We start from the raw sequence: 21927 nt of genomic DNA on the forward strand, positions 1-21927 counted from the left end.
GGCACTGGGAGACAGTGGGGAGCAAAGCAGACAGGCTATCTCTGCCCCCTGCTCTGAAGTTTCCACGCAAGGAGGGGGACAGACCGGGAGCAGATAACCAGAATAAAAGGATCCATGTTACAGGTGGAGATGGACAGCTGACCTGAGGGGAGTGCCCTGAGGTCAGGGGGCCTGTGATGCTGGCCCAGGGAGAGAACTGGGATGGTGCCCAAGGAAGGGATGCTCTGCTGGGCTATGCAGATGGGAGAGGAGTTAGCTGGGTGACGGGTGGGGAGGGAGGAGAGTGATCCAGGTGGAGGGAAGAGCAGTGCAAAGGCCCTGTGGTGGGAGGAAGCCAGGTATGCTTAGGAGCTCAGGGCAGTGAGGTTGGCTGGAGGGTGGAGATTGGGGTAGGGAGGCGAGGAGGAGACGTGGACAGGACCAGATCCTGGAGGCCTCTCAGGTCAACGGGCCATGAGCTAACCTCGTGAGCATGTGTTAGGCCGGGGAGACCCGACCACCTGCACATCTGGAATTCGCTCTGGTGGTTTGAGACCCAGTTCAGCTGGCTCCAGCCAGTTCAGCTCTGGGCTTCCACACTGCACTGGGGTACAAAAAGCGAAGTCTTCTCTTCTCATCCCTTGCGGGTTTTCCCTCTCTGGGAAGAGGCATTGTAAGTTTTGCCCCAGGTCGGAGCTACACACTGCCCCTTAGGTGGTCCAGGGTGGCTGGAGTGTCAGAACTGCCCCTTGTAATTCTTCCTCACCCACCACTTGCCCCACTGAGACGAGAACTGAATACCAGACTCATGAGAAAAGGAAACGGAGGGGTGTGCTGGACAAAGAAGGCACCCCTGTGTCCTGGGACAGCCGTAACAAATGACCACACCCTGGGGGTCTTAAAGCAACACGGACCATCCCCTCACAGCCTGGAGGCCAGAGGTCTGAAGCCAAGGTGTGGGCAGGGCCAAGCTCTTACAGAGGCGCTAGAGGAGGATCTTTCCTTGTCTCTTCCAGCCCCTGGCGGTTCCCGGCCTTCCTTGGCTCATAGATGCATCACCCCCAATCTCTGCCTCCGTCTTCACATGGTGTCTTCTGTGTGCCTGTCCTTGTCTGTCTCCTATAAGAACATCTTGTGAGATTTAGGGCAATCCAGGATCTCTCATCTCAAGACCTTTTCCAAATAAGGTCACATTCATGGCTCTGGGGGCATATCTTCTTGGGGGCCACCGCTCAGCCCACTGTACAGCCCCACCCTGGTTCCAGGGGGCAGGACCCTGCACTCTCTCTGGGGATGGATGTGGCTGTCGGTGGCTTGCGGTGTTAACCGCTGCTCCTGGACTTGGCTGCTCCAGCCCCCTTCTGCCCCCACGATGGATGCTGCTCTGAGGGCACTCAGGCTGGGCTTCAGGGATCACCAGGCAGGATGGGAATAATAGTGGCTAATATTTAACAAGCCCCTTCTAAGCCCAAAACCCTGGTGGCGTAGTGGTTAAGTGCTATGGCTCCTAACCAAAGGGTCAGCAGCTCGAATCTGCCAGGCACTCCTTGGAAGCTCTATGGGGCAGGTCTACTCTGTCCTGTAGGGTCGCTATGAGTCGGAATCAACTCGACAACAGTGGGTTTGGTTTTTGGTTTTGGTTCTAAGCCCAAGATGACATGGGGCCCACCTGGATCATCCAGGCTAGTCTCTCCATCTCAGAATTCTTAATCACACCTGCAGAGTCCATGCGTCTTAGTTATCTCCTGCTGCTCTACCAGAAATACCACAAGTAGGTGGCTTTAACAAACAGAAATTTATTTTCTCCCTCTTTAGGAGGCTAGAAGTCCGAATTCAGGGTGCAGGCTCTAGAGAAAAGTTTTCTCTGTCTGTCAGCTCTGGAGAAGGTCCTTGTCTCTTAAGCTTCTCTTCCTCCATGTGGCATCTATCTTCCCGCACCTCTGCTTGCTTGCTTGCTTAATCTGCTGTTTAATATCTCAAAGGAGATTGATTTAAGACACACCCTACACTAATGCTGCCTCATTAACAAATTAAAGAAAACCCATTCCCAAATGGGATTATAACCACCATAGGCGTTAGGATTTAAAACACATATTTTTGGGGACACAACTCAATCCATAACACTGTGTAAGGTCACATGTTCCCAGATTCTGGGGATTGGGGGACATAGACGTTTTAGGGGGCCGTGATTCATCCGACCCCACGGACCTCAGGAGCCTGACTCCTCAGCCCACCTGCAAGGCTGCTTGACCTCCCACCCTGTCTGTCTCTACTAGCCATGGGGCCTCCACCCATGCTCTGTGCACTGCTTGGGGCCCCATCCCCATCCCGCCCCTGAAGAACCTTCTCATCTTCCAAAGCTTAGAGCACATGCTGCTTCCAGATATTACCTTCCCCCTCTCTAATCACAGTGTTTTCCATGTACCCTTAGGCCCAGCCACATGGACCTACTCAGAGCTCTCAGGCTAGGCCATGCTGTTTCATGCTTCATGACCCCTCTTGCCTAAAATGTCCTTTCTCCACCATTCAAGTGTAGCTCACATCTACTTGTTCTTCAAACACTTGTTCTTCTGGGATGCCTTCCCCTAGAAGCCCTCCTGACTCTGGGCAGAGTGGGCTGTGGCAGCAGAGGGTTCAAAGGCTGGCTTCTGGGCTTCTGGTGTGTGTAAGTGGGATATTGGGAGAAGCAGGTGGGGAGGCAAGGCTGAGTTCACTTTGGACACGTAGGGTCCCAAGTGTATGTGGCCTTGGGACAAGTGTGGGGCTGGCAGATAGAGCCCCTCTCGGGGACTCAGAGGAAAACCCTTGCTGGGTCTGAAGTTTATAAGCTGGGCCCACATTCCTTGTCTTGAGGGGCAACAGTGGTTCAGCTAGGGGGACAAATTAATTTAGTCTCACTGGTCAGCTGGTTGGTAGGTCCCATCTCTGGTCCCTGGAGAGGTCTGGGTGCCAAATGGTGATCCAAGCTGGCGACAGGGAGCCCCCAACTACTGGGCATTGGCACTCATGCAGACATGGGACCTGATTCAAGCCACATGGAGCCCAAAGTGGGAGTCAGGATGGCGCTCTGTGAGCTGGGTCCTCTGGAAAACCACCCTGAGGCCGAGTTAGGAGGGCAAGTGTTTATGAGGGTGGGACATAGCACCTGTGCAAGATAAAAAGGGGAGGGGACAGGACTAGGCCAGGGGGTCAGCTGGAAAGGGGGGAGCAGGGTGATACCCCTAGACAGTGATGTGGCTTGGATGAGGTCCAGGCCAGCCCAGTGGGGAGCTTTGGCACAATGCTGAGGCTGGCAGAATGGCCTGCCTGGGCTGGTGGCAAACAGTCACTGGCCAGGGACCCTGCCCTCCTTGCAGCTCTACAGCTGGTTCTTTCTTGGAGGGAGAAACGTCTTGGCTGCCACATGCTGCTGGTCATCCCCTGAGTAATTCCTGAGCCCCTCTTTGAGGCCAGGCGCTGTTTTTGCACCACTGGTGGTGCCTGGTGTGGTCAGGATGGTCAGAGTCTCTGTTCCATAGAGCTTGTATTCTACGGGACCAGCAAATACAAGCGAATCAGTGAGTTCAGTGAGGGAAGAGGTCAAATGTGGGGATGGGAGAGAAAGTGGGGTGGGGGAGCATTTGAGGTTGGGTGGTCTGGGAAGAACCCTCTGAAGAGTGACATTTAAAATGGGAATAATCAGGAGCAGCCAGGGAAAAATCTGGAAAACAGAGCTGTCCAACAGAAGGAACAGCCAGGCCCTGGGCAGCATGTCTAGCCTCCTCACCCCAGGCCCCTGGTGCCCTGTGGAGTCTCCTGCTCGCTCGCCTGTGGTCCCTCCTGCTCTCAGTCATTCTTTCTTCTTCTATCTCCTTGCCTATTCCCACATGTCCCCACCACTTCTCCAGCAGTGGCCTTTGGTCTGGGTGGTCAGTCATGGTGATTCTTGCCTGGATAAGGGGTGGCTTCCGGTTCAAAAATGAAGGAGGGGAGGGAAGAGGGCCTTATGGTGGTCCAGCCTCCAGTGGGAATGTCTCAAGGACTGCTGACAATGGGCCATGACTATTTCTGCCAGCATCACCTGGGCCTTGCGATGTGGAAACCAGGCCTGCCTCCTCCCTGGCCTCCAGCGACTCAGAAAGCCTTCTTTCAATGTCTTCATCGCAAGACCTCTAGACTCCAGAAGGCAGCAGGGCAAAACCCTCTCCTATAAGGCATGGGTAGTAACTGAGGGTATGGCCGTGGCCCCAAGGTGGGACAGTGTCTTAGTTATCTAGTGCTGCTATAACAGAAATACCACAAGTGGATGGCTTTAACAAAGAGAAGTTTATTTTCTCACAGTAAAGTAGGCTAAAAGTCCAAAATTCAGGGTGTCAGCTCCAGGGGGAAGGCTTTCTCTCTCTGTTAGCCTTCTCATCAATCTTCCCACAGACTAGGAGCTTCTCTGCACAGGGACCCCAGGTCCAAAGGACATGCTCTGCTCCCCGCAGTGCTTTCTTGGTTTGAGGTCCCCCACTCTCTGCTTGCTTCCCTTTCTTTTTTATCTCTTGAGAGAGAAAAGGTGGTGCAAGCCACACCCCAGGGAAACTCCCTTTACTTTGGATCAGGAATGTGGCCTGGGTAAGGGTGTTACAATCCCACCGTAATCCTCTTTAACATAAAATTATAATCACAAAATGGAGGACAATGACACAATACTGGAAATCATGGCCCAGCCAAATGGATACACACATTTTGGGGGGGACATAATTCAATCCATGACAGATGGGAACTCTGGAAAGGACCACCCACTCCTGCCTCTTTCCGTTTGCTTTTCCCTAAGCTGTGAAGGTCCCCAGGCCCCCATCTCGAAACCTGTATGACCGCATGTATACCAGCGACTTATTTGGTGCCATCTACCCTAGTGAGTACCTGTCCCCCCAATTTCCTGGCCCAGCCGAGCCTCTGGCAGGACCTCGGGCGCTCCAAAGCCCAGCCCACATAACTTGGGGCTCCTGGCCTCACCTCATCCATCTCTTACCTGCTCTGCCCATACCTGCCAGGACTGGGAATCCCTTCAAGTGGGCCAGCCTCACACAGCTCCAGACCCGGAAATGAGGGCCACAAGAATGTTGTTCCTGAAGGGTGGGAGAAGGGAGCCTGCTAGGCCCCTTGGACCTCCCTGTGACTCATACTGCCATGGTAACAAGCCTCTGAGGGGCAGAGGACGGTATACAAGCACTGTCTCCATTCATATCTCTCCTGGTCCTTATTCCGACCACTGTCAGCACAGTAAAGCAGGGTCCTGAGGCACAGGGCTGTGTCCAAGGCCATGTAGCTGACTGAGCCAGTGCTGGAACCTGGGACCAACCTCTCAGACAGCAGTTCCTTCCCAGTGGTCTGCTCCCCTCTACTTTCCATTCCCAGGTTGTGTGTTTCAGGTGTAGGGCACCCAGGGGCTGGGGGAGCTAGCTCCCTGCCTGCTGTGGCCATAAAGTCCCTCCAGTATGGGGGCTCTGTTCTCTGAACAGGGACTCCCTCCAGGCTGCCACTCTGAGGCTGGGGTCTCCAAAGGGAATGCTCTTGAACACATGGAGGGTTTCTTCTGCCCCCCAGCCCTGTACCCCCGCACAAGTACCAGCACGGCTGCCCCAGGCCCCCATCTGACAGTGCTGTCCCCGCCACCATCTCTGCCACCTCTGCCACTGCTGCCACAGCTGATCTCGCCACCACAGGACCCCCAGCAGGCTCCGGGGGCCACCAGGCACACGAGATCCCTGCGCTTTGAGTCCCGAGCCAGCACCCAGCCCAAGGAGGACCCCGCCAACCTGTGAGCCTCACAGCCCCCCGTGGCCACCAGGGTCCCTCCAGGGCTCTGAGCCTGACCTAGGAAAGGGGCTGTGGACATGGGGGGTGTCTTTACAAGTGTTGACCCCCATTTTGACCCAGTGGCTATTCTAACTGCACTTGTATGAAGGAAATGCCATGTCTTTCTGGAATGAGCTCTCCATTAAGCCAATTTAATACCCTGACCAATTTTCAGTACAACAGTGTTTTTCGTTTTTTTTTTTTTTTTAATGACTTTCTTTTTTATTCCATCACAGTTTTTCAGTGAAACTGATTCCTTGATCAACCCACCTCATATTGAACTAATACCACCTCCTGCCACTATCAGTTTTTTCTGGGGGCCATTATTTCTACCGAGTCCAGTTTCCCCATGGGAAAAAAATTTACTGCCTGCATCATTTTTTATTTTTTGTTGGTTATTTCGACCAGGAATTCCTGTTAGGAATTGGATCTTTAAAAACCTGATGGTTTGTACTTAGTTCTTGCCTAACCCGAGGACACTGGAGCAATGCCACTCAAATATGCCCTCATCGCCTGGCCCTGGGGGGTTACCCCTCCTGAGCAGTTCCCAGCCTTTTGGCTGCTGTAACCACCCATGCACTTGGTGGGACCAAGAGCAGACCGTGAGGCCTGAGTGCCCCTTTGGCCAACTGAGCGCCTGGTCCTGGAAGGCAAAGCTTAGTGGTTCCCCATCTTTCCTGGGTGGCCTCTGGCTATTTCTTCCCCTTTCTCCCTTACCTCTCCCTCACTCCCCAGTTCGGGGATTCTGCTGCTTCACTGTGATGCCCAGTTTTGGGGCATGCCCCCCACCCCCCATGCTCACTGAGGTCCCTGGGGTACAGGAGGAGTCAGGGAGGGGGGGGCAGTGAACCACCCATGAGTCTGGAGGGGACTCCCCATCTTCACCACTTGGGCCCACCCTGGGAGAGGCCTGAGGGCTCTGGGCTCTGCTAGGGGTGTGCTGTGAAGGAGGGTCTGCCTGTTCCCAGCAGCCCCTGCCCTCCCCAGTCCCTGGCCCTGACTGCTGTCTTTTCTGAGGACTATGTCCAAATGAGGCCCCGGGCTTCCTGACCCAGTGACTTACCTGTCCAAGCTGCTTTGGGGGGAAATGGCGAGCAGTACCTCGGCCGCCCATCCCCACTTCCATGTCACAGATGAGTATTTTTGCACCATTTTCCAGAATAAAATCACTTTGCTGACTGTGAATGAGAGTGACTGGCTGGTGCTCCTCTGTGGGGCTTGCCTTCCCCTTGTGGACAGATGGAACCTGCTAGTCCCTCCTCCTGCCAGGGCCCCACTTCTGCCATCTCACCCACCGCAGGGAAGGGAGGCACAGCCCTGGCTCCAGTAACTGGACAGATGGGGTCTGAGGGAGCCCTGCACCGGGCCTGTCGTGGTGGTGGGGCCTGTCCCTGCACCCCCAATGCACACCCACATCCTTGCACCCAGGGCTCCTCCCTTGCCCCCATGGCCAGGCTCGACTGACCCTCCCAGCCCCTGGTGCTTGATCCCCATATGGCCCTTGCAAACCCGGGTGCCTGCAGCTGAGGAGGGTGGCCTGGGTGTGCAACATGTAACATATTTGCATTCTCACAGTCCTCCTTCATAGGATGGGGAACTTCAGATGCAGCACTAGGCCAGCCAGGAGCAATCCCAGAGGAAGACATTCATATCTCTGTGGGGTGGTGGGTGGGGGCAGCCAGCCTCTGGACTGGTCCCAGGTGGCAGCCACCCTTCAGTCCCAGAGGGGTGGTACCTGGCAAGCCCTGGAAGCTGGGTGGGGGGTGTGGCCTCTTCCTGGCCCCTTGACAGGTGCCTCAGGAGGGGCCCCTCACCGTCCCAGCTCAGGGAGGCACTGGGGAGTGAAGGAACTGGGATGGAGCCGCTAGGGTGGGAATTCTGGGGGACAGAAGTCAGAAGCCCCTGGGTGCAGTCTCCTCCAGGCCTGGGACACAGTGGCAGGGCTGGATGGGGAGGGGAGCAGGGTGACCCACTGTCCTGAGTCTTGGGGCTTCCAGTTTTAAGACCAAAATCAGTTGGTCAGGTGGGGAGGGAGGCATCCAGGCTGGCGCTGCATGTTGGGCTGAGAGTGGGCCTGGCCAGGAAGGGGAGGGAGGTGCCTCCTGCAAAGCAGAGAGTGCCAACTCATGCGGTACTGGAGGGGAGGGGACGCTGTGCAGGGACTACCCTGCACCCCCAGCCCAGCCCCACAACCCACCGCTGCACACGGAAGGGCCACTGAACATTTTCTCCCTTTCGAAGACCTTGAATTCATTAACCCTAAGGTATAAACAACTAATGGCAGCCTCGAGTGTGTATCCCAAACAAGACAATCTGCACTGGAGAAAGACACCACCAGTAAGTACCCAAAGGCAGGTGTTAGGCGCACTAAAGGGAAGGGCCTGCTGTGCAGGGATTCCTTGTTGTTGTTAGGTGTCTATTATTGACTCATAGTGACCCAATGTGACAGAGTAGAACTGCCCTGTGGGGTTTCCTAGGTTGTAATCTTTACAGGTGCAGATTGCCACCAGGTGGGTTAGAACCACCTGACCTTTCAATTAGCAGTCGAGCACTTAACCACCACGCAACCGCAGCGCCTTTCCTAAATACAAGCTGTGGTTAGAAAACTCAGAGACCTTTTCAAATGAACAAACTGGAAACAACCTTGCCTCAAAAGGAGTCAAAGGCATTCTTTGTCCTTGGTGCTGGGGACAAAGGAAAGGCCCCTCAGAGACCTCCAGGGACGCCCCCAGTGAGGGTTCCTGTGGCTGGCCGGCCACAGTGTTCTCAGAGAGCCCTGGCTGCCACCGAAAAGTTCCTGGGGACGCTCAGCTGCCCTCGTAGCGCCCCCAAGTCCCAGAGAATCCACAGTGGAGAACATGCCCTTCTCTTTTCACAGCCATCCAGGGAGGATCCCAGGCGGCTGCAGAAAGCAGTTTAGTGTCTTAACACACCTCTCACCAGCAGACATGGTGCTCATGCACTCGAGGCTCCCACCCCTCTGCGTAGGGTCACTGAAGTGCTTCAGCTGTGGAGAAAACCAAGATTCCTTCAGAGTCAAAGCAGAAGTTGGAAGTGCAGTGTCTGCAGTGGCAGCAATGTGGCTGGCTGGGCAGGGACATGACGGGCCGCATCCCCAGTGTGATGGTCAGCTTTGGCTAGTGGTGGTTTGAAGGGAATTTGGCCAGATATTCCAGTTCTCCAACATCAGCCAGAAGTGGGGATTTTCATGTAAACTCTCGTAATTGTAAAATGTTGGCAATCACATAAGATTTAAACACTGTACAAGGCCAGCAGCACCCATGGAGGGATTGTGATCTGCCCCTCTAAGTGAAGCCCTTCCTCAGAATCAGACACATGGTGCTCGAAGCCCAGTCTTCAGAGCAACCTCAGGGCATGCAAATAGTGCTTCCTAGAGTGGACTTTTGGAAACAGCCAAAGCTATCAGGAGGTCAGGTCTGGCAGGTGGTCAGGGTGACCGCCGCCAAGGCTGCCGGGCTTTGAAGTGGTGAGGCTGGTCTCCTAAGCTGCCAGGCAGCTCCCAGGCGGGTCTTGAAGCCGACAGGCTGGGGGCCTGCAAAGCTGGGTTCTGCTATCAGAGCACCAGCACTGTCTCTGCCAGTCACCACTGGCCCCATGAGTTTTCCTTCTTAACTTCTAGGCTTGGAAGTGGTGAGAGGACCCACTTCTAGCTCTCCCTTGTCAGTCGTGGTTGCTTTTCCAGCCCTGGGTGTGATGCCAGGGGCAGCCCTCGTCCATGAGCTGCCAGACAGACCCCCAAGTTCCCAGGCACAGTTGCAGGTGCACACATGGGACGCGACAGGAAGATCCTGGCCTTGGGGAGCCGCCCAGGCGGGCCACCCCATGGCCCAACTCTGTGAGGGGCCAGACTGACTGCCTTGTGACAGGACCGGTCCTGTGGCTCCCACCCCGCTGGGCCTTCCTCCAGCATGGCTGCCTGGGAGCCTGGAGACCTGGGTGTTTAACAAGCACCCGTGAACCTATCACCCTGAGAGGCTGCCCGGGGGTGTTTTTCCGAATAACTTTATTGAGATGTCACATGCCATAAAGTTCCCCCTTTCAAAATGTACAGTGAGTGGTGTTAGTATATTCACAATCAGTTGAGGGAGTGTTTAAAACCTACTCTCAGGCCCTCCCCCAATATTCTGCTGCAGTAGACCCTGGAATCTGCTTCCTGCTGCTGAGTGCCACAGGAAGCTCTGCTGAGCAGCTAGGTACTGGAATGGGAGTCTACAGCATTTCTCCACAGGGGCGATTGTTTTCCTGGGAGACACCAGCCAAGGTCTAGGAATGTGCCTGGCTGTCACACCTGGGGCAGGGGTTCCCCTGGCACCTGGTGGGTACAGACCAGGGATGCAGCTCAACACCCTACAGTGCACAGGCCACTCCCACCACAAGGACCGATCAAAAACAGTGTCAACAGTACCACGGCTGGGAAGCCCAGGTCTGGGAGACCTAAAGTTCCTCCAGCTTTCACATGACTACCTGAGACCTCCCAGCCCCAGTGGCCCCAGAGCCAAAACTGGGTCCCCAGCAGGCCAGCACTCAGTCAGGGCGTTGTGTGGGACGCATCTCAAACTTTAAGTCCATCTGCACCTCCTGGGGGTCGTGGTACAAGGCAAATTCTGACCCAGTAGCTCCGGGCTAGGCCCTAGATCCTGCACTTTCAGCAGGCCCTGGGGACACGCTGGTCAGTGGCCACAAGGAGCAGTTGAGGGTGTGCTCCCTGCTTGTCCCAGGGGCCAACCTAAGTGGGACTTTGGAGTCTGCTGCTCCTGCCAGGACTATGGGTTCTGCACGGCCACCTCAGTCATCTGCCCTCAGGGACAACCAAGGCCAGGCCCACCCCACACAGCAGGTAACTCAAAAACACATTATTTGTCCCTGGAAAAGTTTTTCTGCTACTTGAAGGCAGAGTTTCTAGAAAATTCTCTTGCATCCAAAAGCATGAAGCTGCAGAGTGAACACTTGGAGCGGCTGAGATGTCTTCCCTTCTTGTCCTGCTCCTGGTCCCTTCCCACCCTGCCACTCGTGTGAATTGGATGATGTGGCGATCACTGAAGTGGAGCCGCCAGAAAGGCAGGTTCAAAGCCAGCGCAGCTCTCGGGAACACAAATACCAGCTTGTGTGGGCCAGCAGTCAGGTTTCAGTGTTGACCCAGAGGAGACAGTCATTCGAGGTAGGCTTCACGACTACCCAGGTCCCATCTGAGCAGAGATGGAGCAGGTGGGGACCAGAACAGGCACAGGAGCCTTGAACAAGGCTCTCAAGTAGGAGACAATACAGACACCTGAACAGAGGGTCCCCCAGGTGATGGACCAAGCACCAAGGAGGCCCTCCTAGTGACGGAGGGACAAGGTGCAACCCGAGTCCCTCCCAAGGCCAGGCCCTCTCGGAAAGGGTGCCAGGCCAAGGCTGCCTCAGGACCCCCTAGAGTGGGCAACCAGGAGCTGCACTCAGGCTCGTTCCCTGGGCTAGAGCGGGTGCCTGCCCAGACCAACAGGAGCTGCCTGGGACCTGTGCTCTACTGCCCCTTGGGCCGCCAGTCTCCTTGAGACCTAACATCTGAGCCCCAAGCCAGCCCTGGCCTGTCCTCTGTCCTGCTGGCCAGTCCCCACTGGCCCTACAAGCCTGCTGCCTCCAGCCACATTTGCAGGAGGTTGGGCTCAGAGGGTCCAGCCTGCAGCACAACCACAGGGGCCTGCAAACAAGGAAGGTCCTTGTGTGAAACTTGGGTGCTCAGAGGTGGGGTCGGGCTCTGTCCACAAGAGGCAGGGTGGGCTGACTGAGGTTAAGTTCTGGCAACATGTGCCAGCAACGAGCTCCGTGGGAAGAGTCTCAGGGGACAGGGCAATTCCGGAGCATGTGGTAGTTGCAGAGGCAGTGACAGACAGGGCGGTACGGGGTAGGGAGGACCCAGAGGTGGTCCAGCTCTACATGGCTGCCCTCCCCAGCTCAGGAGCCACGGGTGGCAGAGCTGAGGAGGCACGGTAAGACCATAGAGCCTAATGGTGGTCTGCAATTCTTTCTTCTCCTTTGTTAAAAGGGAAAAAGAAATGAAGCTGGGGGATCCTCGGGCTCTGGGGAGGCATGCAGTCAGCCCTAGCAGGCAGAAGTTGGGGTATGTGTGGGAAAGTCCTGGAGTCTTCCACAATCCTCTTCTCTACACAGAACAGCAGTGACAGCTGATGGAAGGGTAGGGGTGAGGCAGGCCCTGGGGAGGGGGCAGCGGGCGCGGGGTTCACTCTAACATGCAAAGTCCCACTGCCCCATGAACAGCTTGCTTTTGGAAAAGCAATATACGTATAAATACAGACACAGCCACACACACACACGGACAGGGCCCTGCGGTCCCAGGGACTCAAAAAAAGTCAGGAACTGGCAAGTTCTCCACTATCGTTGTTCTCTGTGGTGCCCTGGGTTGGGGAGATCTTGAAGGAAGGCTGTTTGGTCTCTGAGAAGTTCTGTCCACCAGGCTCTCCAAAGGCTTTATACCACATCCAGGTGACAATGGGCCACCCACCAGCTCCTAGGCGCCATGCATGCAGCTGTGCATGTGAGTGTGGGATGCAGCCCCCGCCTTGCCAGTCTCTCCCATCCAAGGCTCCAGGGAACGACGGGGTGCAGGAGGGATGTAGGGGGCCCATGGAGACGTCCTCTCCCCCCACCACAGGGCCCTGGCCTCCAGGAGGGGGGAGGGGCCTCCCTTATCTCTCTGCCTCCATGGCAGGGTGGGCCCTCGGTTCTGAGGCAGCCTGCTGGGGGGCCAGAGGTGGCCAGTCTGAAGTTGGGGAGGGGGGTGCCGGAGTCCACAGGGGCAACTGCTGCAGCTGGTGGTGCTGTGTACCCACTGGGGGTGAGGCTGCAGTCGGCCAGCTGGGTGCCGCAAAGTTGCCGGCTGCGGCAGTGTGGGGAAAATGTGGTGGGGGTGACGTCGCCCCTGTGGCCATTGGGCTGCTGCTGCCCCCACCGTGGAAGCTCTCGGAGGCCTTGAGACGGGAGAACATGGTGAGGGCGTCAGGGAAGTTGGGGGGCGTGGCAGGGGTGTTGGCGGGAGTGCACATCTGTGGGGGAACAGAAAGAAGAGAGACGTGAGGCTCCCCTTTCTAGGAGCCCTCCTAAGGAGGACCGAGCCCAGCCCATGGTCCAGAAGCCTTTTGGTTCCTATTCCTAGATGCTACCCAAGCAACCCCCCCATAAACAGCCCGCCCCTCCAGGAGCTCCCAGAGTACAGCCACCCAGAGATGGGCTGATCCAGCCTGAGGGGCATCACTAACCCATTTCACAGCCACCTCCAATGAGGTTGGTACCTTCTGGACCTGCAGAGTGGCAGGAAGGGCTGGATTCAGGTGCTCACCCTGGCCATTGCCCCTGCTCTCAGGTCTCTGAGAAGCCCACAGCGCCAGTCCCAGCATCTGCCCTCTTCCCTGGATGGGGCCCACCTGCAGCTCCTGTCCTTCTCCCACCCAGAACTGCAGTGCTGCCCCAGGGACTCCAGGATCACTTACCATCTGGTGGTGGTGGTGGCTGTAGGGGATGTTGGTCTCCTGGAAAAAGGCGCTGAGGGCCGTCTGTGGGAAGAAAGGTCCACCCTTGCCTTCAGGATCCCTTCCAGGTCACTGCCCGGAAGCAGGCTTCCCTGGGGACTGTTGGGGCCCATGGCCCTGGGCCAAAGTGTGGGAGGGGGCTGGCTGAGGCGGTGCACCAGGAGCCCTGCTGAGCCTAAATCTCTGAGGACCCTTGGAACACTGTGGCCACCAGCCTGTCAGCTGCCTCTAAATCAGAGTCCTTCGTTTGCACATACCTGGGATCATCAGCCATCCCCATGACTAAGGGGTTCCAAGCAGCACCCCATCACACGGGGAAAGAAGGTTCTCTGAAGGCCTGTGGCTCCTCTGCCCACAGCCTCGGGGATCCTGAGTGCCAGCCAGACCCAGGTCTTTGATTCAGGAGACTCCAGTCAGGGTGACCCCTCCCCCGTTTGGGCCTCAGCTTCCCCATCTGAGCCAGCTCCGACGGTCCAGAACCAAGGCACATGGTCTGGGTTTTACACCCGTTTGCTTGTTCACTCAGGCCTCCTGTGGAATGTTCTCAAGGTGGCTAAGCAGGGGGACAGCACAGGAACACGTGCCTACAGGACTGACTCCTGGCCAGCCTTCAGGACAGGCCAAAGAGAGATGGAGAAGAGGGCTGGCCAGCCATTCTGGGTCTCCGGCTCAGATGTGTGACCCTGAGGAGCTGGAGCAGGGACAGGCTCCAGGGCGCCTCACGAGGGGCCCCTGTGGGCGGCACTGGGTGATGAATCCTGCTCAGCGGCCACAGGAGGAGTGTTGGAGGGAAATAAGGGAACCAGCTGCTCTTGTAAAAGTGCCTGGTATGGGAGATGTGAAGTGTGTGAAGGGTCCGCCGGGCATGTGGCCAAGTCCTGGGGCCCAGCCTCGGAGTTGGAGCTGCCAACCCCACTGCTCTGCTCCAGCCCTTACCCTCCAGTTCCTCCCCGCCCAACACATCTTGATCCAGCCAGGCTCCCAGGGCCTGCCTTCAGGGGCTTTCTTAAAGTAAACTCAGAAGAATTACTCTGGGAACTTCCTGCTGGAGATTTCCTACCCTGTGTCCCCAAATGGGGGTGTAGGAGCTCCAAGCTGGGGGCTGGTCTTTAAGCACCTTCCAGTTACCCCAACACCCCCAGATGCTCGCTCAAAGCCAGTTTCACTCTCAGGGAACAGCCAGCCCCTCCTCCCCCACCAGAAGCCCCAAAGGCCCCAGTGTGCGGGGATCCCATTGGGAATTGTCTCCCCTCCTTATGCCTACCCCAAAACCCCAACCATTAAAGCACAATGGGTCAACTCACTTCGGAGGGCCCTCCCACTGCAGCCTCCTGCTCCCGTTAGCACCCGAATCACAGAGAACATGACCCAGAAATACCACCTCCGTTATGTCTGCATCTGCTGCCAGCACCAGAGTGGAGGGCCTGGGGGGAGGGTCAGCCATGGGAACCCCCTACTCACTCCCACCAAGAGGCCTGGGATTTGGGGTTCACAGCCACTTTCACCTTATTGAGCCTCCCCTGCATCCCTCGTTTTACATATGGGGAAACAGACCCTGAGGGAGCCCAGGGGTCAGGACTCCTCCAGGCCCCTCGGGTTTGCAGAGCACTGTCCCTCCTCCGACATTTTCCAGACAGTTCAATTCTGAGAGCCACATCGCCAATACCTGGAACCAAGGAACACCCACCTGTGCCACCTGGGTGCCCATCTCCTGCCCAGCTGCCTGGCTGGGCTGATCTTTACAGGCAGGCATCCACCTCCGTGGACACTTGCCTGACTTGCCCCCCTGGCAGGGAAGAAGCTGTGTATGCAGATACTAACTGCCATAAATGTGGTTTTGCAAGAGTTTTGGCACATGCAGCCCCTGATTAGGGGTGTCTGTTGTCAGAGAGGTGAGGAGCAAGGAGCTTCCTGGAGGGCTGGCTGTGGCCTGGGGGATGGGGCAGTCAGCTGGCCTTTCATTCCTTAGGGGCCTCTCACATCCCCCAGGAACAGATGTGGAAACTGAGGGCAGAGGTAAGAAGGAGCCTGCCCAGAGAAGCAGAGCAGCCTCTGTCTTTGGGTGTGAAGACACACAGAGTCAGGGGCCCCAGGTATCTGGGAGAGGGAAGGAAAGATTCATCCCGGTGGAGTGGACTAACCACTGTCTTCCCAGTCTTTCCAAACTTTAGGGCAGGAAATTCAATACCATTCCAACCCCCAAGAAGCTGACCAGGGCCCCTGGCTCCTGGTGCCTCCGGCAGCTGCCTGAGGAAGCTGGTCTCTCCAGGCCAAACACCTTCCCTGCAGTGGCCTTGGCTGGGGCTGTGACCCTACACACCACCCTGGGGTTATTTCTGAGCCAGGGAAGGCCTCCTGGCCTCCTGGGAACACAAGCTGTGGGCACTAGAGCCCCAAGGGACAGCAGTGGTCTGGGGTGAGGTGGAGCTGGACTGGGGGAAACAGCCCACCCTCCTGCCCAGTTGGCCTGAAAGCTACCGACCCTTGTACACCATTCAGGTGCACTGCTGCAGATATGCGATTCCCCTGCCAAGGAAGGGAACATGGACGCGCTGACTTCCCCAAGGGTGCAGAGCATCCAGTCACTGGGGTGTGAGACTCCAACACACCACCCGCAAGCTCGGCGCAGTGTGGACACATGTCACACAGTACCAGGCATGACCACAACTGCAGAATCAACCACGACACCCAGGTACTCACCGAGTACACACGCATCTCCTACCACCAGGTCCACTGCGTGTTTACACACATGCCGGCATTTCCCCTCCCCCCTCAACCCGAGCACACAGACGTGCGACAACGTGCGTAAATACAAATGCACATGTCCATACGCACAAGACGGGGCACGGACACGCGGACCACGCACTGGGGAGGAACCACCCGTGGGCCCAGGGCTCGCCCTTCGCCCATCCAGTAGCTCTCGGGTGGGGGATGAGGGCCCGCTTACCCGAGGCCTGGGGCGTCCTCCTTCCGGCCGCCCGCCGACTATACCGCCCAGCCACCGCCCAGCCCTCCGGCCCGCGACCCGGCAGTTACCCGAACAAAAGGGGCGGGGAATCCCCGATCCTGACCGCTTGGGGACTCGGAGGTGAGAACTCAGAACCCAGGTGGGAGGGTCTCCCCTGCCGCCCACCCCCGCCGCGGCGTTTTCGGGGGAGGCGGCGGCTGCGTATACGCGTCCCCGCGGGATCCGGGCCTGACAGCCCCCGTCGCGGGTGAGCGTCGGGGTCCCGTGGCAGGATGCGCGCAGGCCTGTCGGGAAACCCCGGCGAGCCCGCGGACGCAGCCTCGGCCCCGGCGGGGCGCACACACCCGGGCATGTGTCCCCACGGCCCGCACAGCCGCACGGCCACGCGGGCACAGACACAGCGGCCCCGCGCCCACCCGGCCCGGCCCGCACCTCGAACTGCCAGTGGGCCGCCTGCAGGAGCTGCTTCGCCTGGTCAGCCGCGCAGCCCGCGGTCAGCACGAACTGGTTGATCATGACCTGGTGCTTGAGCTCGTCCATGTTCAATGACAAGGCGCCGCGCAGCTCGATACTCCGTCTCACGCGTCCACCATTAACTAGCCGGCTCCGGCTAATACAAATATTTACTGTGCGGTTCTGACTCACCGAGCCTCGCCTCGCTCCCAGCCGGCGGGCGGAGCGCTGGGGATGCTGGGAGTCGTAGTTCGGCGCCGCTTCCGCCTCTGCACCCTTGAATAGAAGCTGCGACGGCGGGCGCCCAGTACGGGGGACGGGGCAGACCCAAGTCCCAGTGTGACCCGGGCTGACTGATGTCGCTCGAGGCCCGGGCAAAGGGAAGGGATGGTGTGTCTGAATGTTAAGCACCTACCGTGTGCAAGCCCCGGGGGCCCAGTGCAGAAACAGGATGAGAACTGATGCGGGGTCAGAAGGCAAAGGGCCTCAGATCGTGAGTGCAAACTGCGGACCATACAACAGGGGCCTTTGTAAAGACCACAGAACCCTCAACTCTGCTGTGGTTGGCATCCTTCTGTTAAAGTGGCGTACTCTTGATGCGGAGGGGAAGACTAGGATTATTGGCAAAAATCGGCTGTGCTAGGCTTCACGGTCCCCCAGGGCCTGGCACAGTTGTTGTTAGGTGCAGTGGAGTCTATTTCGACTCACAGCGACCCCATATGACAGAGTAGAACTGCCTCCTAGGGTTTCCTAGGCTATAATCTTTATGGGAGCAGATGGCTAGGTCTTTTTCCTGCGGAGTCACTCACTGGGTGGGTTTGAACTGCCAGTTTGAACTCGTCCAGTGAGTGAGTGAACGAATGAATGAATAAATCAGCCCTTCAAGGCGCTGCCGGAAGTCACCGCCTCCAGAAAGCCTTCCAGGTCTACCCGGTACTCGGAATGCAAGCACGCATCGCCCACTCATGGCCCGCGGCCTGACACACAGTAGGCCCACAGTAGCAACATCTGGGAACAGGTGGCCCGGGGATAGGCTGGCAAGGCCACCAGCCTGGCACGCCTCGGGGTCTCCCTCCCCTCCGCCACAGGACTCCCACATTCCCACTCAAAATCTCGTTCGCTTTAGCGGAAATCTCGGCTTGAACTGTGCGGGCTCCAAGACCGCGCGGAGCCAGTGCCGGAGAGCCCGCGAACTCCCAGTCCCAGAATGCCTCGGTTTATTTGCATCTTTCGGTACCGGGTGGCGTCACTGAGTGAGGTCGCGCCTCGGCCAATGGGAGGCCACGGGGTGTTAGGACCTGGCCATATAAGGTAAACAAAGCTGGTGGCCCAATGAGGCGGCTGTGGGGGCGGGGTCGGTGTGGGTGGGGGCGGGGCCGGAGAGGACGAAGGTTGGGCGTTGCGGACAGTGTTTACAGCCCGGCACATGCAGCTTCCGGTTGGCGTTTGGGCTCGGGCGTGCGGGTACCGGGCGGATTGGACCGGCATTGGGCGGCGGGGCGAGGCCCGACCCACGGCCTGGCTCCGCCACCCCGAGCCGACTGACCTTGTCCCGGTTCATTGCGCTCCGTGGGCCCCGGTTTTGTTTATGGTGTAACTATTTGTTGTGTTTTTATTTTCTGTGGGGCACTGAGCTGGCCCGGAGGGGTGGGGGACAGCGGAGGGCAAAACCGGGCTTGGTCGCCGCCCGCGGGTGGTTTGTTAAAAATCGCGAAAACAAATGTACGACTGCTGGTATGGAAAATGCCCAAAGGGAGCAGGCACAGGCCGTGAGGGTGGGTTGAAAGCCACTGAAGGGTTTTGATGGATCTGATGCCATGCGGGCCCCCTGCTAAGCCTTGACTGGGAATTGGAATTAATAGAGGAACCGTCCCGAATTGGGCGGCCCAACCTGTAGTGCTCTCCGGGGAGTCCTCCCGGGGCCCCTCATTGCTACCAGAGGCTCTCCCATTAGCTGGCAGAGGAGATAATTGGGCGCTGGTGGACAGGGCCTGAAAGGTTTGGGCATTTGGGGCTAGTAGAAGTGAGCTAGCTCTTGATGTAAGGGTGATGCTCTGGCGGCAGAGGGTGGGGAGGAAAGGAGCTGGGCGCAACGTGACTGCTAAGCAGCTTCTGAAGCGCTGGGATTGGCGCCTAGGAGACAGTGCGGAAGCCTCAGCCCTGCCTGACCCCACAAAACAATTTCGGTCTTTTTTCGGTTTTTTAGGGATCACTCGAGCTCCACAGTTACTTGCAAACTCTGGTGGCAACGTGAGATATTTTTGCTTTCATTGAGAATAGCTCCTCATTGTTGCAAAGCGTCATACACATGAATCAATGTGGGCAAAGCACTCAGCACAGGGCAGGCACAATAAAAGGCAGCTCTGAATATGATTAGCATTATCATTACTGTTGTGTCAGCAACAATATAGTGGAAGTTGGTCAGGATTCTGGACCAGACAGTCCTGGGTGTCAGTCTTAATTTCCCCACCTACTGACTGTGATGTTGGACACTATTTCCTCTATGAGCCTCAGTTTCCTCATTTGTCAAAGCCAAGGTAAGAGTTGATTTAGGAAATAATATTAGAATCATTATTCCCTGTCCTTGAGCTGGGGCTGAATTCACGAGGACTCACAAGGACACATCCCAGATAGAATAATCTTAGAAAATATCTTTTAGGAAACTTTCACATAAGCCAGAACACAAAAGACTGTCCACTCTTACCTTTTCCTATTAACATTTTAGTGAATAGAAATTTGTTGGCCCAATGAAGATCCTCCCGATTGTCGTTACTGAAACCTGTACCAAGGATTGTTAAAAAAGACAATTCAAAATGTAAGAGATCACAGTTTCTAGCCCATCTGTGAAAAGGTGAAGCTTTCAATGGTTTTGCCCATTTGTAATGTTAACATATACTGATGACTCTCTAACCTTCCTTGGATTTGGTCAGACATGGCTGTGGCAGTGTGCTTGTCCGTTTTCTCACTTTAGTCTCTTCTGTAATTTCCTTGGACTTGGGCAGAAATGGCTGTGGTACTAGGCTTGTCTGTTTTCCCATTCTTGCTTACTCTGTAATATTTCCCTGGACTCAGGCAGACATAGCTCTGGCAACATGCTTTGTTGGCTTCTCAACTTTTGTCCTTTTGGAATATAGGCCGAATAAAACTGTCTTTTTGCTCTACTGAACTTGGAGAGTTTTTTTTCCCCTACAACAGAGTGCCTAGCTCTTCCAGGACGCTGTGGGGTATTATGACTGTGAAGTGCTTAGGATGGGGCTTGGTGCTCATTGCACCCAATTGTCCCCTTCTGGATATCTCTGAGAAACCAAGGCCCCATTTTACAGATGAGGAAACCAAGGCTGAAATCCAGACCTCCTTACCCTCTCCCCAGGGTTCAAGGCCAGTGGAGAAGAATGGTCACCCAGGGTACAGTAGGATGTGTTTCTGGCAAGGGAGGGTGGGTGCCATCCTGGCAGGGCTCACCAGGGGCTTGTCTTGCTCAGTGAGGCAGGATGTGCCTTCACCCCTCCCCCACCCTCATTCAGGTACCACTCAGGTACATGCTCAGGCTTGTCCAGCCCACAATCAACTCTCACAGGCAAAGGCAAAGGCGCAAAGGCAAGGCAGGCAAGGCAAGACTGGCAGGGCAAAGGTCACCCTGATGGTGCCCCCTTCCCTCCCCCGCAACCAGCTTGTTATCCCAGGGGCAGCAGGGAAGGAAAAAACAAGCTTGTTTTCATCCAGGAGCAGCCTGGCTGGAGTGGACTTTGGATTTCTGAGCAGGCTTGGCAGGGGACTTACATCTGGGGCCAGTGGATGGGGGAGGGAGAGGCGTTTCCAGCCTGGCAGAGAGGTTGTGGGCTTTGTGGAAGTTCCAACAGCCAGTCCCTGAGGGACTGGGGGCCTGGCCTCCCCTGGCCTCCTTCTCTTTGCCTCTCCCATCTTTCTTTCAAGGCACTCCAAAGATGCTTATCAAATACCCACTTCATGCCAGGCTCTGGGAGCTCCAGAATGAATACCCCAGGGTCCTCCCTGCTCAGGAGGCTTGAGAAAGTCTAGACCTGAGAGACAATGCCAGGAGGCCCTGAGCCGTTTCCAGGCTCTGCCTTATGTTTCAAAGGACCCAGCACTGGCTGATGAGGGGCCTGGTGTCCTGCCCCTGCCTCTCTCCAGACTTCTGCTCCTGTACTTTCTGCCCTCACTCTATTCTAAACACACTGGCTTTTGAGCCTCTGGATCACATTCGGCTCTTTCCTGCTTCAGGGCCTTTGCACATGCTGTTCCGGCTGCTTGGAACTGGACTGGCCTCCATTACACTTTGCTTGGTTACTTGTATTTCAAGTGTTAAATGTTTCCTTTTTCAGAGATGCCTTTCCTGACTCCCCTAATCAATAGATCTTCCCGATTATTTCAATCCATTCCTCCACAGAATTTACCCATGTTGTAATTATACACTCATTAACCTTTTTAGGGAAACTCTTGTGGCATAGTTGTTAAGTGCTACAACTGCTAACCAAAAGGTCGGCAGTTGGAATATGCCAGGCACTCCTAGGAAACTCTATGGGGCAGTTCTACTCTGTCCTATAGGGTCACTATGAGTCAGAATCGACTTGATGGCAATGGGTTTGTTTTTTTGTTTTTTTCCAACCTTTTTAGAGGAGCCGTGGTGGCACAATGGTTAAGCACTCACCTGCTAACCAAAAGGTTGTCAGCTCAAACTGGGAGAAAGATGTGGCAGTCTGCTTCTGTAAAGATTTATAGCCTTGGAAACCCTATGGAGCAGTTGTACTCTGTCCTGTAGGGTCACTATGAGTTGGAATCGACCTAATAGCAATGTGTTTGGTTTGGTTTGGTTTGGTTTAGTAACCTTTTTAGTGTCTGTTTCACCACTAGCTCGCAAGCTCTGTATCTGACTTGCTCCCCCATCTGATCACAGCTTCCTGGCTCATCGTCTGTCACATAGTGGCTGCATGGTAAATATTGATTGAATAAATAAAGGAATCACCCAGGGTGTTGGCTGTGGAGCTAGGACTAAAACAGAAGAGGCCTGGCTCCCAGCTGTGCATGGATAATCACAGAAAAGATAATGCTTCAGGGGTTTTGAGTCCAAAGGTCTATTAAATGGAACGTTTAATTAATCAAACATCCAGCTGTGAAGATGACAGCCATGGCCCA

The 21927-nt window shown here is 56.1% G+C and overlaps 2 protein-coding genes across 2 annotated transcripts in view; one reads left to right on the forward strand and one right to left on the reverse strand.

Annotated features, from left to right (window-relative positions):
* The window catches only part of C12H16orf96 (chromosome 12 C16orf96 homolog), a 59338-nt gene extending 53197 nt beyond the window's left edge, over positions 1–6141 (forward strand). Inside the window, exons 15-16 of the mRNA XM_064295534.1 lie at positions 4781–4861; positions 5554–6141. Coding sequence (XP_064151604.1) covers positions 4781–4861; positions 5554–5771 — 299 coding nt within the window. The 3' untranslated portion in view covers positions 5772–6141. The remainder of the gene's footprint in view (positions 1–4780; positions 4862–5553) is intronic.
* On the reverse strand, positions 5988–18334 carry UBALD1 (UBA like domain containing 1). The gene is made up of 4 exons (XM_064294793.1): positions 18200–18334; positions 16753–17184; positions 13314–13376; positions 5988–12869 (listed from the first exon to the last, which is right to left on the reverse strand). Exons 1-4 carry the CDS (start codon positions 18332–18334, stop codon positions 12513–12515), a joined length of 987 nt encoding a protein of 328 aa, XP_064150863.1. The 3' UTR covers positions 5988–12512.
* Positions 18335–21927: the final 3593 nt, after the last annotated feature.

This window comes from Loxodonta africana, chromosome 12, assembly GCF_030014295.1.
Source record: "Loxodonta africana isolate mLoxAfr1 chromosome 12, mLoxAfr1.hap2, whole genome shotgun sequence".
Classification (NCBI taxonomy): Eukaryota; Metazoa; Chordata; class Mammalia; order Proboscidea; family Elephantidae; genus Loxodonta; species Loxodonta africana.